Consider the following 17,377-nt stretch of genomic DNA (forward strand, 5'->3'; position numbering starts at 1 on the left):
GACTTGGGGGGTGATGGATGGGGCACTGGATGCCTTCTCAGGAACCAGTTGACCACAGACTTGGGGGGTGATGGCTGGGGCACTGGATGCCTTCTCAGGAGCCAGTTGACCGCAGACTTGGGGGGTGATGGCTGGGGCACTGGATGCCTTCTCAGGAGCCAGTTGACCACAGACTTGGGGGGTGATGGCTGGGGCACTGGATGCCTTCTCAGGAGCCAGTTGACCACAGACTTGGGGGGTGATGGCTGGGGCACTGGATGCCTTCTCAGGAGCCAGTTGACTGCAGACTTGGGGGGTGATGGTTGGGGGAACAGTTTAACTGTGTTGGTTACATTTTGGCTGTTGAGAATAATGCTGTGGTGAATGTTGGTGTACAATATCTGTTTTTAAGTTTCTACTTTCAGGTCTTCGGGGTGTATACACAGGAGGGGAACTGCTGAATCGTGGTGATTCAGTGTGTAACTTCTGGAGGAGCTGCCGCACTGTCTTCCATAGCGCTTGCATCATTTTATATTCCCGCCAGCAGTGCATGAGGGTTCCACATTTTCCACATCCTCACCAACATTGGTCTTTTTTTTGATACCAGCTATCTTAGTGGAAGTGAGGTGGTGTATCTCATTGTGATTTTGCATTTTCCTAATGACGTTGAGCATCTTTTTATGTGCTTATTGGCAGTGGTTAAGTGCTTGCCTGCTAACCAAAAGGTCGGCAATTGGAACCCACCAGTGGCTCCGTGGAAGGAAAAACCTACTCCCAAAAAGATTACAGCCTAGGGTATTCTATGAGGCAGTTCTGCTGTGTCCTGTAGGGCTGCCATGAGTTGAAATCGACTTGATGGTACACAAGAACATATCTCCTTTGAAGAACTATCTGTTCAGGTCGTTGGCAGGAGTTCTTTATATATTCTAGATAGGAAACTCTTAGGAGATACATGGTTCTCAGAGACATTCTCCGGTGGTGTAGGTTGTCTCTTCACTTTCCTGATAAAGTCCTTTGATGCACAGGTTTTTCCAATTTATTTTTTCTTTTGTTGCTTGTGTTTTGACGTCATATATAAGAATCCATTGTCAAAAACTAGATCCTGAAGCATTACCCCAGTGTTTTGTTCTAAGAGTTTTATGATCTTAGTTCTTACGTTTAGGTTATTGATCCATTTTCAATTAATTTCTGTGTATGGTGCGAGATGTAGGCCCAGCTTCCTTCTTCTGACTGTGGAGATCAGCTGTCTCTGCACCACTTACTGAAGAGACTGTCATTTCCTCACTGGATGCACTTGGCATCCTTGTCGAAAATCAGTTGCCCAAAGATGTGTGGGTTTCTTTCCAGACTTTCAGCTCTGTTCCGTTGGTACGTGCGCCTGTTATTATACTGATACCAGACTGTTTTGATTACTGTAGCTTTGTAGTATGTTTTGAGATTGTGGAATGTGAGTTCTCCTACTTTGTTTTTTTAAAGATTGCTTTGATATTTGGAGCACCTTGTAATTCCATATGAATTTGAGGATTGACTTTTCCATTTCTGCAAAAAGGTGGAATTGGAATTTTGATAGAGACTATTTAATCTAAAGATAGTTTTGTGTAGTGTTGACATCTTAGCAACATTCAGTCTTCCAGTCCATGAACAAGGAATGTTTTTTCATTTATCCAGGTGTTCTTTAATTTCTCCCAGTAATGTTCATTAGTTTTCAGTGTAACAAGTCTTTCACACCCTTGGTTAAATTCATTCCCACGTGTATTATTCGTTTAGATGTTATATAAATGAAATTGTTCTCTTAATTTCCTTTTCAGATTGCTCATTGCTATCGTATAGAAACACAGCTGATTTTTGTGTGTTGACCTTGTGCCCTGCAACTTTGCTGAATTTATTTATTAGCTCTATTAGCTTTTTTGTGGATTCTTTGATGATCTTCTCATCTGCAAATAGTTTTACTTCTTTTTCTAACTTGGGTGTCTTCTTTGTCCCCACAGCCCTTTTTTCTTTTTTCTTTGTTTACTTGTTCTGGCTAGATCTTTCAGTACAATATTGAATAGCAGTGGTGAGAGCGAGCATCTTGTCTTGTTCCTGACCTTAAGGGGAAAGCTTTCAGTTTTTCTGCATTGAGGCGACGTTAGCTGTTGGTTTCTCATAAATGCCACTTGTATTGAGGAATTTCTCTTCTATTCCAAGTTTGTTGAGTGTTTTTATCATGAAGGGGTACTGGCTTTTGTCGGAGGACTTTTCTGCATTGATTGAAATGATCATGTTATACTTTTTTTTTCTTGTATTAATGTGATATATTGATGAGGACCCCTGGTGGCACAGAAGCTAAGTCCTTGGCTGCTAACCTAAAGGTTAGCAGTTCAAACTCACCAGCCGCTCCTTAGGAGAAAGATGGGGCAGCCTGCTTCCATAATAATTTACAGCCTTGGAAACCCTAAGGGGGGCAGTTCTTCTCTGTCCTATAGGGTTGCTATGAGTCAAAATTAACTCAGTGGCAGTGGGTTTTTTGAGTATTTTTTTTTTTTATTACATTGATTGATTTTGCTGATGTTAAACCATCCTTGCATTCCTAGAATAAATCCCACTTGGTCGTGGTGTATGATCTCTTCATATGGTATTAGACTTGGTTTGCTAGTATTTTGTTGAGGATTTTTGTATAAGTAGTCATAGGGATTTGGGTCTGTAGTTTTCTTGTAGTGTCTTTATCTGGCTTTTGTATCAGGTTAGTGCTTGCCTTGTAGAATGAGTTGAAAAGTTTTCCCTCCTGTCCAGTTTATGGAAAAGTTCGAGAAGGATTGGCATTAATTCTTCTTTAAATGTTTGTTAGAATTCTGCAGTGAAATCGTCTGGTCCTGGACTTTATTTTGTTGGGGAGTTTTTGATTACTGACTTAGTCTCTTCATTCGTTATGGGTTGGTTGAGATTTTCTATTTCTTTTTGAGACGATATAGGCAGTTTATGTGTTTCCAGAAGTTTGTCCGTTTCATCTGCGCTGTATAATTTATTGGAATACAGTTGTTCATAGTGTTTTTCTTATTTTATTGTGGTAAAAATATCACAGCATTGTTTACGACCGTTTTTATTTCTGTAGGATCAGTTGCAGTGTCCCAACTTTCATTTCTGATTTAGTTATTTGCATCTTCTCTTTTTTAATTTGTCAGTCTAGCTAAATATTTGTCAATACCATTGATCTTTCCAGCAAACCAGCTCCTGGTTTTGTTGATTTCTCTACTCTTTATCTATTCTCGCTTTCATTTATTCCTGCTTCTGGTAAGCTTGCTCTACCTTTTCTGGTTCCTCAAGTTGTAAAGTTAGGTTATTGATTTGAGATCTTTCTTTTTTAACATAGGTGCTTACTGCCATATATTTTCCTCTGAGCACTGCCTTCACTGCGTCCCATAGGTTTTGGTATGTTTTGCTTTCATTTTCATTCAACTATTAATGTTTTCTAAATTTTCTCTTGATTTCTGCCTTGACCCGGTAGTTGTTTAATAGCGTGTTGCTTAATGCTCACATAGTTACGTGTTTTGTAGTTTTCCTTCTGTTATTCATTTCTTACTAATTAGCTTCATTCCTTGCGGTCAGAGAAGATGCTTTATATGGTTTCAGTCTTTTTAAACTCGTTGAAACTTGGCTTTGTGTTCCAACATGTGACCTATCCTGGAGAGTGATCAGTGTGCATTGAAGAATGTATATTGTCCCGTTGTTGGGTAGACTTCCTCTTTCCTTCCATTAATCTGTCTGTTCTCTCACCAGTGTCAGGTCTTAATGAGTGTGGATTTACAGGGTCGCTGTGAGTTGGAATCGACTTGACGGGACAACACATACACGTAGTTGTTGACATCTTGTAAAGGTGCTCTGTCTTTTTTGTTATTCCTTTTCAGAATTTTCTGGCTGTTTATTTTTCCACAAACTTTAGAATCAGCTTGTCTAGTTATTTAAAAAGTTAAAATTCCATTATTTTATTATTGGGAATGTGTTAATTTTATAGATTGATGTAAGGGAATTGATATCCTTATGATACTGAAACTGTCTATGATAGAATAGGATCTTCTTATTTACATAAGACCGACCTTTTTGTGTTCTTCAATTAAAATTTTCTTGGTACAGAAGTTAGATTTTAAACATTTGTTGACTTTCTTCCTAGGAATTTTCTTTGTTGGTGTTGCGAATAGAATCTTTTGTTTTCTAGTTAGTTGTTTATGTATAGGAAGGACTTCTGTGTATGAATTTATAGCCAGCAATCTTAAATTCGTTTACTATTTGTAGTTTTTTTTTTTTAAGGCACCCTGGTGGTGCAGCGGTTAAGTGTTTTGCTGCCAACCAAAAGGTCAGCGGATTGAACCTACCAGCCACCACCGCATGGGAGGAAGATGTAGCAGCCCTGAAGGATCGCCCGGAGTCATAATTGACTTGTAGTATTTTTTTCAGTTAGCTTTCGTTTGTCTTTGGTATTGTCTTCGGTTTTCCGTTTTTGATTTATCACTGCAAGTAATTGTTTTTCTTGTTTTTCAAGTCTTGCCTCTCTCTGTCCTTTGACTTGTCCAGTTTTGTCTCGAACCTTCAGAACAGTGTTAAATGATAGTTGTTCCAACATTCTTTATTGAGTAGGTTTTAATGTTTGTGTACTCACATCTATAAATATTTTCCTCTTGGTTTTGATGAGATGGGAAAGCCTTAGAAGTTCTGTACAGAAGAGATATTTGACTGGTTTATGTTTTAAAATGTTGACTCAGGCTCTGGGGGAGAGCTGGGGGCAAGTGTGGCAGCCGGTGTCGCGTGAGGAAGCTTTTGCAGTGGTTGAGAAGAGGGACGATGGTGAGAAGTAGCTGGATTTGGGATGTTCGTTGAAGGCAGAGCACACAAGATTGACGCTTAGATTGGATCATGGGGTGTAGGAGAGACAAGTCAAGAGTGGTTTCTAAGTTTGAAGCCTGAGGAACTAAGTGAATGACACTGCCATTCACTAAGCGAGGAGAAGCTCAGGATAAGAGCAGATTATAGGAAGGGTAAGGGTGAAATCAGGAGTTGTGTTTTAGACACGTTAAATTTGAAATGTCTGTCATATATCCAGGGGGAGGCGTTGAAGGGAGTTGGTTTTGTTGTAATATGAAGAAAAGCCTTCCTTACTGTTTGACTTTATTTATTTTCTGGTTCAAGTAGATGTGTTATTTTGTCTCCACAACAGTCATTGCTTTATTTGTTTGCTTTTTTAATTCCATCTAGAATTTCTTTTCAGTGTAAAGGGCAGTACCCTTTTTCTGTAAAGAGTCATATAGTAAATATTTTAGATGTTGGGCCCCATGCAGTCTCTGTCTTTACCACCACCACCACTGTTTCTCGTCTTCCTCCTTCCCCTCCTTTTCTTCTTGCCCTTTAAAAATAGAAGCACCATTCTTAGTTTTCTGCTACCTTGCGTAGTGTCTCAACAAATATTCGCTAAACAAACGGATGGCTAAGGCTCAGACCTGATTCTTAAGAGTGATAATCTAACCGTGCATTTATTCAGCAGGTAGTATTTGAGAACCTACCTTTTGCAAAATTTATACCCTACAAATAATGAATGGCTTGCTCATGAATATTTATAATTCAGGGTAGAAAAAAGGTACCATAAGGGATATGGAAGCTTAAAGGGTTAATAGGTCAGATTGCATTGACGTGACTAGGAAAGGCTTTTCTGATGGGTAAGGTTTTATAGGTAGAAAGATAAGAGAAACATTTCAGTTGTAGGAAGGAAAGAATACGAGTTAAAACAGACACAGGAAAGCACTGGGCCTGTGCAGGAGACTGCATGGTTCAGTTTGGACTGATACTGAGACAAGTATGGCAGAGATGTTTGGGAGGGCAGGTGGCCCTCTGTTGGGGTCACAGGAAATTATTTTTATTATATGAAATGAAATAATAGTATTAATTCTTTCATTGAAAAAGAGGCGCCTTGGAAGTTTTCAGTGGGTCGAACAGCATTAACAGCATGGTGTAGCAGAATAAACCTGGCAGCTGATTGAGAGCTGCAGAGCCCTGGGTGCTGCCCAGACTTCTTGCTTTCTGTCTCTACGGCAACTTTGAAAAGTCTCAGTGCCCTGTCACAGGCTGTCACGGTTTTTTAATTTCTAAAATTTTCAAGTTCAAGTGTTTTTAAAGAATATAATTACCAGGGAATTATTTATATTGATGTTTTTAAAAAGAAAGCTTAGCTTCCTGTTTTAAACTTACCCAGTGGACTTTAAGCTTTCTCCTGGTGTCGTCTGTCTCAAAGTACGTGAACCCTGCTCTCCAGAACACTGCTTTCTTTTTCTTCTGACTCCCACAGAATTAGACGGTAATATATTTTTGTTCTTGAACATCTTTTATTGTTTACCTGTCATACATCACTGCAACAGAAAATACATACATAAAGTGATAGAACTATTTCAGTGGCCGCTGGTATTATTTTAAACTTCTTCTGTATCGAGTTTTCATTAAATTGGCGTTTGTTATTAGGGCACAGTTAATCACAGCAACATAAATATGTTTTAAATTTTGCTGAATGTGAAACATTAAAAATAACATCATTATATTTATTAATGAGAAGGATGCCATTTTAATGAATTCATACAGTTGCCGGTCAGTATTACTTACGAGCTACACTGATTGTCTTAATTCCGTTCTTTGTTTCTGAAGATGGAGATTCTGAGAGACCTTATTCACAGAAGTCAGCGGGAATAGAAGAACTTCTGTTACAATGATTTTATCTAATTCTTTGAATTCCTTCCAAATTACACATGTCAAAATCACACTATAATCTGTTATCAAAAATTATTTTTAATTTCTCTCAGGTAGCATTTAAAGTAGATTTTTCATTCTGTGGACTGTATCAGAACGGCTTTACCATGATCTGTCAAAGGGTGTTAATATGTATGTTACTCTTTCACCTCAAGTGACAGCTGTGTTGCTGATAAACTCGGAACAGGAAGATGAGAGTACTCTGCAGTTCAGTATGCGTTAACAAGCTCAGTGTTTCTGATAAAATGCTTTTGTCTTATTACAGGCTTTAAATATATTTTTGTCAAAACCTAAATATCCTGGAACTACCTATATTTAATCAGTTTATGGATCTAAACTGATTGGCAAAGTCAGTTCTTCATTGTTGAACTAGTTAATAAACAATTCAGCTTTTCTGTATGGAGTTTGACTTTATTTTCCAATTAATTTCCAGTTCAAGTGAATGTGTTATTTTGTTCCCCTGGCAGTGATCCAGGCCTTTGAATTCTAAGCCGGGTCAGATGCAGTCTTACCATCACTTTGTCATCTGTATTAAATAAGCCCCCGATTCACTTTCGGTATTTTTTACCCAGATTGTCTTTGCAAAGTTAGGACCAAGGCATTATACGTTCTTTGGCAAAAGTGAGATGGAACAGGTGACGCCATAAATGGAAAAATAGTTCAAATTGTCCCTTATTTGGTGCCTGCGTCAGGGGTTCCCAAGACCACCCCCAGGTTTTATGATTGTGTGGAAGGACTCACAGGACTCAGCGTATAGTTGTGCTCACAGGTTAGATTTGTTACAGCAAAATAACACAAAACAAAACCAGCAAAAGGAAAAGGCGCATGGGGCAAAGTCTGGAGGAAGCAAGGCGCACGCTTGCGAGACTCCTCTCCGGTGGAGGTGCTCAGGATGCGTTTATTCCCCAGCGGCCAGTATGGCAGCGTGAGTGAAGTGCTGACTACCAGAGTCCAGGCTTTTTATCTGGGGTCAGTCGTGTAAGCATACAGTGCACGCATGACCGATGACCACTGCCATCGAGTCAATTCTGACTCACAGCGACCCTATAGGACAGAGTGGAACTGCCCTGCAGAGCTTCCAGGGAGTGCCTGGTGGATTTGAACTGCCGACCTTTTGGTTAGCAGCTATAGCACTTAACCACTGCCCCACCAGGGTTTCCATAACTAATTACAGTCACTGAAATTCTAGATCCCGGAAGGGAAGCAGGTGTCCAGCGTACACTACGTTGTTTGCACAAATAGCGAGGCGCAGCAAGCCTCTGTCATCACTTAGAGCAAGTTTTGTGTTAGTGAAGGGAACCGTTTACCCTGTGCTTCCAGACAACAGCCAACAGGCATCTCTGCAAGGAGGCCTACCCAAGGGTACAGTCTCAGTCCTGCTGTGTAAATACCGTTTCTGCATAGTACCACGAGAGGTTTACAGCCCAGAGCAGCGTACCATAGTAATATTTGGGACGGGTGCAGGAAATAGCATATTTTCACGTAAATAATGTGGACCTTCTATGTTTGTTTACCTTGCCAACCACACACACCCCCTCTGCCCCCCACCGCCCCACAAGGTATTTTCTTAAGCATGCTATGCTAATTTTTTTACAGCAACATGTAAAAAAAAAAAAAACTGACATGACGCTTACAAAAATACCTCACAGGAGGAGACCGTGATTGGCAAACAAGGCCAGAAGGCATGCGTGACTTTTCTTTGGTAAAAATTGTGAAGGACCAATTAGGAAAGAGCAAATGGGAGAAGTTACTGAGCAACCACTTCCATGGGCAGATAAAATTTAGGAAAAAGGCACGTCTAGAATGAGAAACGAGGAATTGATTCCCTTCAAACAATTTAAGTCCCCATGATAACCCTCACTGGCACGGAGGTTAAGTGCTTGGTGCCCTGTATCCTGTCTCTGGCACCTGCTGCCTGTAGAGCTCTGGGAAAGTGTCTTAACCATTCTGGTTTTTGGTTTGGGGCCTTTGAGCAGCGCCTGGCACTTGCGTGTCAGCGTGACTAAGTTGTTGCTGTGGCTGCTGCTGCTGTGTTGTTACCAGGGTGATAGGAGAGACTGAAGTAAATGCAGAAACACCTGGTACTGTGTTGGCAGTTGAGGAAGGGTGTTGAAGCCATAACAAAAGCTTTTGGTCGCCTAGACGAATGGAAGGTAAATCGTATAGATGCAGAATGTGTTAGAAGACTTATTTGGGTATCAAGAGAGGGAAGAATAAAGGTGTCCCCACTCACTCTGTTTTCTCAAAGAGAAATGAGCATTAAAAGACTTTGAGACAAATGGTGCTGCTTTAGTTTTTAAACCAATAGAAACCAAACCAAACCCGTTGCGACCCTTTAGGACAGAGTAGAACTGCCACTTCGGGTTTCCAAGAAGCACCTGGTAGAGATTCAAACTGCCAGTCTTTCGGTTAGCAGCTGAACTCTTAACAACTGCTCCACCAGGGCTCCGATTTTTAAACAGTCTTAGTAAGTTGTTCCGTAGTCCAGTTTGTTCTGTGTAACTTATTCATTATATTTGAAATTGAATTAATATCCAAGTTTAGATAGCATACTTGATGTCTCTCTGTTTTCCTCTAGGAGTTTTTAAGAGATATCTTCAATCTGCTGTTTTTGTTGCCCAGTCTAAAAGATCGCCAACAGCCAAAGTGCAAATCCCATTCTTCAAGAGCCGCTGCTTATGATTTGTTAGTGGAGATGGTAAAGGGGTCTGTGGAGAACTACAGGCTGATACACAACTGGGTCATGGCACAGCACATGCAGTGTGAGCAGTCTTTCTCTTACATCTTTATCAAAGAAATGTGATTCGGGTGGGCACTGTTTAAAGAAAAAATTCACTCTTCACACACTTTACCATTATGTACTATTGTTGCTAGGGTGTTACTGAAGTTAAAAAGTAAACATTTGTTTAAAAAAAGAAACAGGTGGGAAGGACCTTTTACAGGCATTTGAAGTATTTTGGCATCCTTGATTATAATAATTTAGTTCCAAGTAAAATCAAGTTTTGACAGTCCTCTGAATTTTTAGGGAGTCGTTTAGTGTATATTCTTAGCTAATTTAAATTATCCCAGATAATGTTTTAGTATGTAACTGGGTAACTGATGGAAGTAGTGTCCCTTGATGAACTGTCTTATGTTTAATGGTCTGCTTGGGGGGCATCTTTTCCTCCCTCTTTTTCAGCAGCTCATGCACCGTATAAATGGGACTACTGGCCCCACGAGGATGTCCGTGCCGAGTGTAGATTTGTTGGCCTGACTAACCTTGGTGCCACTTGTTACTTGGCTTCCACTATTCAGCAGCTTTACATGATACCTGAAGCAAGGCAGGCTGTCTTCACTGCTAAGGTATACCTTTCCTCACTTTAAAATTAAGACTGTAAAACCAAATGTTTTAATTTTACTTACAAATCTTGATTATTTCAATTTATTAAAATAGTATTTGGGACCAGCACTTATGAATCAAAATTGAGATATGAAATTGGCTTACAAGACTAGCTAACACATGTATATTTTAATTATTTTCATGTTTAACAGATTACTCCTAATACTGTAGTTTAATTTCTTGATTTTCCAAAGGAAAATGTGTGGAATACACACTCAGATCTCTTGCATTTTCAGTAAAAATAAATACAAACTGTGATTACACAGAAAATAAACAAAGCCTGAGACTAAGTAGGGAAATATTACGAGAATCACTGAACATATTTCTTTATATTTATTTCAAAGTAAATGAGATTGTGGGCCTACTTTGTAAGCTTAAGCTCTGCTACATGGTATTTCTGCTTACCTGTTCTTTGTGTTTTTCATGGGATTTTTTTTTTAGTCTGCCTTCTGTTGCTGCTTTTATCATTTCTTGGCAGGCTTCCTTTGTGCTTGCACTTCGGTTTTTGTTTTCTTCCATTGTGTCATCTTATGGTCTTAGCTTTTTTTTCTGTAACAAAGCATTTTGATACCTGAAATACTTTTCAGTGAACCCTTAGTACGTTTAAGATACGTTTCAGGGTCTCCAGTTGAGAATATACTCAAATGGGCTTGGGTTTTTGGCTTTAGTTATATCGATATTTTTGTTTATCATCTTCATAAACTGAGTATAACTAGAAGTAGTAGAAGAATTGATAGCACATGAGAATTTCTGTTATTTTGTAAGTGTGATGGACCCATCTGCATAGTTTTATAAAACCAGTTTTTGCCAAAGAAACATGTTTTTAGTGATTTTCTTTGTAGCTGGTAACTGGACCATATTCTTGGTTTGTCTTGTACCTGTCAGTGATCACCTTTTAGCCATTATCACTGTCAAGACTTAGGCAGTAGCAACAGAAGGGGCAGGCATATGTGCTAATCGTGAGATAGTTTAGACCTGTCTGTGCATAGAAAATTCCTAAAGAACAGAATTTGACATGTGGCTTTGGGAAGTACTCTAGTCAAACGGGCACTTGATAATTTAGATTAAAACTTCAGGTATTCCCTTTTGTGATGTTCACATTAAAGGAAGCTATATGTACTTTTTATTAAACTAGTAAGTGCACATATATAGAGAGAGAGAGTATAAGAAATTGCACATTAAGTAAAATTTCCTTGCCTTTACTTTATTTTAAAGAATTAAGAGCTTTTTGGTTTTCAACCAACTAGTATTTTATTCTCCAGTAATGAAGTATAAATCCAAGCTTTTATCTCTGTTCTTTATTCTGTATTATTAATACTTTGCATGAATCAGATCTGTTACATATTCCAAAAATATGTCATTTTATGTGATCATTCCCATATTTTCATGGACCATTAATCCTCCCATATACCAGGAATATGCCGAAGCTGTTCTTGCCAATTTTGTTGATGCCCTTTATTGACTCCTGTTGCGCTTAATGTCGTAGAATTTTGCAGTTAACTGTGTGCTATCTAGGCATCCCTGGGTGGTGCAGATGGTTAAATGCTCCACTGCCTGCTGAAAGGCTGGCGGCTTGAACCCACCCAGAGGTGCCGCAGAAGAGAGGCCTGATGGTCTACTCCGAAAGATCTCAGCCTTGAAAACCCTACGGAGCACAGTTCTGCTTTTCATGCTGTGAGTCGGACTCAACTTGATGGCAACTAACAACGTGTGCAGTCTGGAACCAATCACTGTTTTCGTGTCTTTATCTCGTGTCCCCCGTTTGACTATAGACTCCTAGAAAACAGAACCGTATTACTTGCACCGTCCCATGGAATTGGCAGAAAGAACTACAGTATCCTCCTGGCGTATGGGAGGCTTAAGATTCCATGAAAATATTCTTAAAAGTTCACGATAGGTAGAAATTCGTAATGGTGCAATGCCTACTCCACGGGCTTATATTAAACTTGAAAGAGATAGGGTGTATCTGTTACATGCCTGACATGAATGTGGTCCGTCCTGTGAGACTAGTGTTCAGTACAAAGTCTCTAGATTTAGCCAGATTCCGGAATCTTGATTAGTGACGTTTTAACGTTTGGACGATTCTCAAAGATCTTGGCCAATGTTCTCTTCAACGTTAAGAGTTTACTGTTCTAGAAGAGTAAAGATATGAATAGATGGGGATGACACATCATTTGCTAATATTTCGTGTATATATATATATTTTTTAATTTGTGAATTTTACTTGTGGTAAATAAAACTTGGTTGCACACCTAAGGTGTTTTCCACTCTTGCAAATTAGCGTTGCACCAAATGAGTGTTGATCTGGAAAACATTTTTTGTTTTAAGAGCTCTCTGTTCATCTGTTTCCTGACATAATAGTGACAGCTGTATTTATATAATGAACATAGTACCCCTTTTTTTAAATGCTATAATTGCTATGAGTCACTATGAGTCGGAATCGACTCGACAGCACTGGGTTGCTGGGTTATAATTGCTAAAGAAAGACTAGAACGTGTCACTGTTTTCCCTACATATAGCTAAAATAATGAAAACAAATACAGCATTAGACACATTTTATCGCTTTTTTGTGCTAAATATCTAATCTGCTAATGGAACGCTTTCTCCTGATTTTTCAGTACTCAGAAGATATGAAGCACAAGACCACTCTTCTGGAGCTTCAGAAAATGTTTACGTATTTAATGGTATGTCTGAAAATCATGTGTGGAAAACTAATTAGATGTACCGTGTGATAAAAGCTAAAAACAGTAAAACAGAGCTCATTTGCACGGTCTTCTGTCTGTGCACTTTTATTTTTCATATTGAATTTGTCAGTTACCTCTCTTCTTTGTCATAGTGACTTTGAGCAGCCACATCTCAGTCACCTGCATTCCGTTAACTTGTCCTTTGAAGAGTCCCTTGTATCTAATCCTTTTCCTGTCTCAGGGTTATCCCTCTTTATGCCTAGAGCTTTCTGATTCCTCTTTGTCTGTCTTAATTCCTGTCCCCAAACCATGAAAATGGTCAGTCTCACAAAGATAGCAGTGAAACCTTACAGCATCAACCCACGTTCTTAAGGTCGTGGACAGAATTGTATTCAGGTTCATCAGAATGGCACATGTCCTCGTCATTTCGTCCCTGCAGCCTTCCCTTCTGTCCCTTTCTGTATTCAGCTTCACCTGGTAGTAACTAAAAGCCCCTTGGAGCCCAGCACCTGTTGCTTCCTCGCGTGTGAAGTTACTTCTGCGCTCCTCTGCCCTCAGCACCTTCCTCAGCATTCTTCTCCATCAGCTTCCTGTTGTCCCTAAGACTCAGCTTGCTTCTCACCGCTGCTAGGAGACCGTAGCTTTCACAGACTGAACAGATGTCTCAGGTCACCGTGCCTCTTTTGTTGTTACTACCACGCGTATCAGTTACCCGTCTCACCTGTTAGACTGTCAAGGGGTTACGTTATATTTAGCCCCTATTTTTCAGGTTCCAGTACTTATTTAAGTACTCATTAGGTGGTCTTTTAAGCAAAATTGAAAGATTTACTAGTTATTCCATGATTCTTTCTTAATCTCCTTTTAACAGAGTTGTTCCATGCCGTTTGAACTGACAAACAGTAGTGTTTTAAAAGAAAGTTCAGTCCGTAGCAAAATTCATTCAGCATGCAAAGGTTTAATAGTTCATGTGTAACAATATGAATCTGGGTCCACTGAAAACCAGATTCCTTTCTAGAAATTCCTAGTCTTAGAGAAAATAAATTTCTAAGCATCTACTGGCACCAGGCCATTTAATTCAAAGTTCCATGAAAACTGAACAAAAATGAAATAAAAGAGGAGGATTTTAAGATTTTCTTTGTAGATTTACTGATAGTATTTTTTTCTTGTTAATTCATTTAAGAACTTGGTGATTTTTAAAATTTTTGACATATGTGATATGATCATAACCCTCTTTGTTTTCCACCGTCCCTCTGCAGGAGAGTGAATGCAAAGCCTATAACCCACGGCCTTTCTGTAAAACGTACACTATGGATAAGCAGCCACTGAACACCGGGGAGCAGAAAGACATGACAGAGTTTTTTACTGATCTGATTACGAAAATTGAAGAAATGTCTCCAGAATTGGTTAGTGCCTGGCTACTGAAAAGTTTTGTTTATTTATTTATTTTTAATTTGTATAGATTTGCATACATTTTAACTACGGACTTCTGTTTTATTTTAAAGAAAAATACAGTCAAAAGTTTGTTTGGAGGCGTGATTACAAACAATGTTGTTTCCTTGGTAAGTATTCTATCAGTTCCTTGCTTTTCGGACACCTTAGTATATGTTTTATCCTTTTACAACAAATTACTAATTTTTGACTGTTGATCGATCAGGATTGTGAACATGTTAGTCAGACTGCTGAAGAATTTTACACCGTGAGGTGCCAGGTGGCTGATATGAAGAACATTTATGTGAGTAATGTACATGACTTTTAGACTTTTTTATGTGTTGTAGCTATTTGCGTGTAGTGGGTTTATGTTTATCATCTTGAGAGTTAACTTTTTTCCTGTTTTCATCTTGCTATGCTGCTCAAATAACAGTAGACCACAAAGATAATTTTTACTCAATCAAAATTTAAACACTTGGCCTTTCAAATAATCCAGTAAGATTCTTAAAGCAGCTTGTCAATATGAGAGAAACAATTTTTTCCTAAAATTAAAGTTCACCTTGTTTTAAAAAATGACTTTTCCTCTATACATTCTGCCCAGGTATTAATTATTGCCTTTGGTATGTTTGCATGCTGTCAGCAATTATATGAAACTTTTAAATGTTTTATACACAGGAATCTCTTGATGAAGTTACTATTAAAGATACTTTAGAAGGTGACAACATGTATACTTGTTCTCATTGTGGAAAGAAAGTACGAGCCGAAAAGAGGTATGCTTTGTAAAATGTAATTTTGATTGTTTTGATAAATCATCAAAAGGATGAGGAAGATAAACTAGGAACAAATTAATTTTTAAAACTTTACTGAAATTATGTGATTAAGGTCAGCTGCTTGGAGCTCAGTTTTATTACGGAACTTTTCATTCAGTTGTCAGTAAGTTATAATTTATTTGGACATAGAATTGATTCTAGACAGTGTGGGAGTCACTGAACTTGCAGAAAGTCCAGTTTTTAAGGATAGAAACATGGAGGTAGGACAGTGATCATTTTCATCGTCTGTGTCGACTCTGGGACATCTGGTTTTAGTGACGTAGGTAATAATAGCTTTACCTGGTATTTTTATTTGGCAAGCACTGCTGTCAGAATGATCATTTCCATCATTATCTGTGTCATCTCTTGGATGTCTAGTTTTAGTGGCTTAAAAACCAAACCTGTTGCTGTCAAGTCGATTCTGACTTATAGCGACCCTATAGGACAGAGCAGAATTGTACCATAGGGTTTCCAAGGAGCGCCTAGTGGCTTCGAACTGCCAGCCTTTTGGTTAGCAGCCAAACTCTTAACCACTACGTCACCAGGGTTTCCTGTAGTGACTTAGATAATAATCGTAACTTCACCCAGGATTTTTATTTGGCAAGCACTGCTGTCAGAGCTTTATGCGATTTAACTCATGTGATCCGCACAGCAGTCCTTCACAGCAGACCCTCTTCTTACTCCCATTTTACAGGTGAGGAAATGGAGGCATATGAAGACTAAAGAAACTTTCCCAATGCTGTTTCCTGAGATAGGGAATACAAACAAGCAAATTTCAAGGAGATTATCTCTGGAGACTATAGGTAGAAAGATCCTGCGGACAGTTGACTGTTATGCCTGTAGCTTGGAAAGAGATCTGGAGTGGAGTCAGATTCAGTAGTTAGATAACTGTTGGGTTAAAAATACTGAATCTGTGGGAGGGTGCAAACAGTTAAGGACTCAATTGCTAGCCAAAAAGTTGGCGGTTTGAAACCACCCAGAGACACCTCGGAAGGCTGGCCTGGCCATCTGCCTCTGAAAGGTCATAGCTTTGAAAACCCTATAGAGCAATTCTATTGTGCACGCATGGGGCCGGCATGAGGGGGAATCGACGGCAGTGAACAGTGTAGAGTCCTTTAAACTATGTAATTCAGTTTTCTTTCTCTTCCAATATGTGTATTGATGTTATCTGGCACTTTTTGGTTATTTATGTTTTAGTACGTGGATCGAAATATTTTTCTTCAGTCTCTCAAATTTTTTATGAGTTTTTTAAATTATAGTTTAACTCTCTTCAGATGAAAGTTGTTTTACTTGCTTTACTGATGTATACCAAACATTTTACAATTCTTTTTTTCATTTCTTTATTGTTATTCTTTTATGATTCACACTCAATTTACATAGATTTGAATTTTCTTCTTTACTCTCTGCAGTACTTGGCCTTGTTTTCGAGGAATATTCTTTGAAAAGTATCTTGTATAAAACGACACAGTAGTTTTCCAGCTTACTTTCTGGCATCCCTAAATCTTCTCACTTTTTTTTCTTTTCCCTTTTAGTTCAGGATCTACCAAGGCCTTTTTGTTTGCTCAGCCCTGTGCTGTGCACTCAGTGAGGTGGAGTTTACTCATGAGCTTACAGACATCCTCCTCTGCATCCCTTAGGTGGCAGGTTTAGGACAGAATAGGTGGATAAATATGTTTCAGTTGTATAGGGGAGCCTCAAGTAACAGAGAGAAATTGGATTTGAAGAGCATCTTACACAGGTGGCTACTAGGAGTAAAGACGTAGAAATAGAAATGATCCTCATGTTCGAGAAGTCGGGGATGAGGCCGTCCTGCGTGAAGTAGACGGTTTGCTTTGACTAATAATGGAAAACAAGATTGGTTACCTACAGTTGTATCAAATGATTGAAATCCAACTTTGAGAACTACCTGCATGATTGATTGATTGAAGCTGCCAGAACATCTGCCTGAGAAAGAACAGAGCAAAGGTTGAGACCTAACCCTTAAGGTGCCTGGAAAAGGCAACAGAGAGAACAGGAAAGAACATCAGGCCAGGCTGGTGACCAGAAACTGGAGAGCAGAAATTCAGGAAGTATTCAGTCATCCACAGAGATGAAAGAGAAAGACAGCCAAGTAAAAACACTGGGTTTTTCAAGTGGTATTTCAGTGGTGTGTTTTGTTTGGTTGTAGCAGGGTCAGCAGGGGCACATGGCCTCAGATGTAGACCATTCATTTTACAAGTTTGGCAGTGAAAAACAGCAGGAATAGTGGAAGTTAGAAAGAGCTTTGGAATCAAACAGGGTTTTTCTAGATGAAAGAGATCTGAGTATGTTTGAAGACAGGTAGTTCAAGCTGTTAC

At 39.0% G+C, this 17,377-nt stretch overlaps 1 protein-coding gene across 6 annotated transcripts in view; it reads left to right on the plus strand.

The window, feature by feature from the left end:
• The window catches only part of USP34 (ubiquitin specific peptidase 34), a 249,426-nt gene that overhangs the window by 174,412 nt on the left and 57,637 nt on the right, over positions 1-17,377 (plus strand). For 5 of the 6 annotated variants that reach the window (XM_064276991.1, XM_064276988.1, XM_064276993.1 and 2 more), the window contains 7 exons: positions 9,320-9,503; positions 9,920-10,083; positions 12,739-12,804; positions 14,061-14,207; positions 14,307-14,363; positions 14,459-14,536; positions 14,908-15,002. In XM_064276991.1, coding sequence (XP_064133061.1) covers positions 9,320-9,503; positions 9,920-10,083; positions 12,739-12,804; positions 14,061-14,207; positions 14,307-14,363; positions 14,459-14,536; positions 14,908-15,002 — 791 coding nt within the window. The remainder of the gene's footprint in view (positions 1-9,319; positions 9,504-9,919; positions 10,084-12,738; positions 12,805-14,060; positions 14,208-14,306; positions 14,364-14,458; positions 14,537-14,907; positions 15,003-17,377) is intronic. The other variant, XM_064276990.1, reaches the window with a different exon arrangement.

The sequence above is a fragment of the Loxodonta africana genome, chromosome 26 (genome assembly GCF_030014295.1).
Source record: "Loxodonta africana isolate mLoxAfr1 chromosome 26, mLoxAfr1.hap2, whole genome shotgun sequence".
NCBI lineage: Eukaryota > Metazoa > Chordata > Mammalia > Proboscidea > Elephantidae > Loxodonta > Loxodonta africana.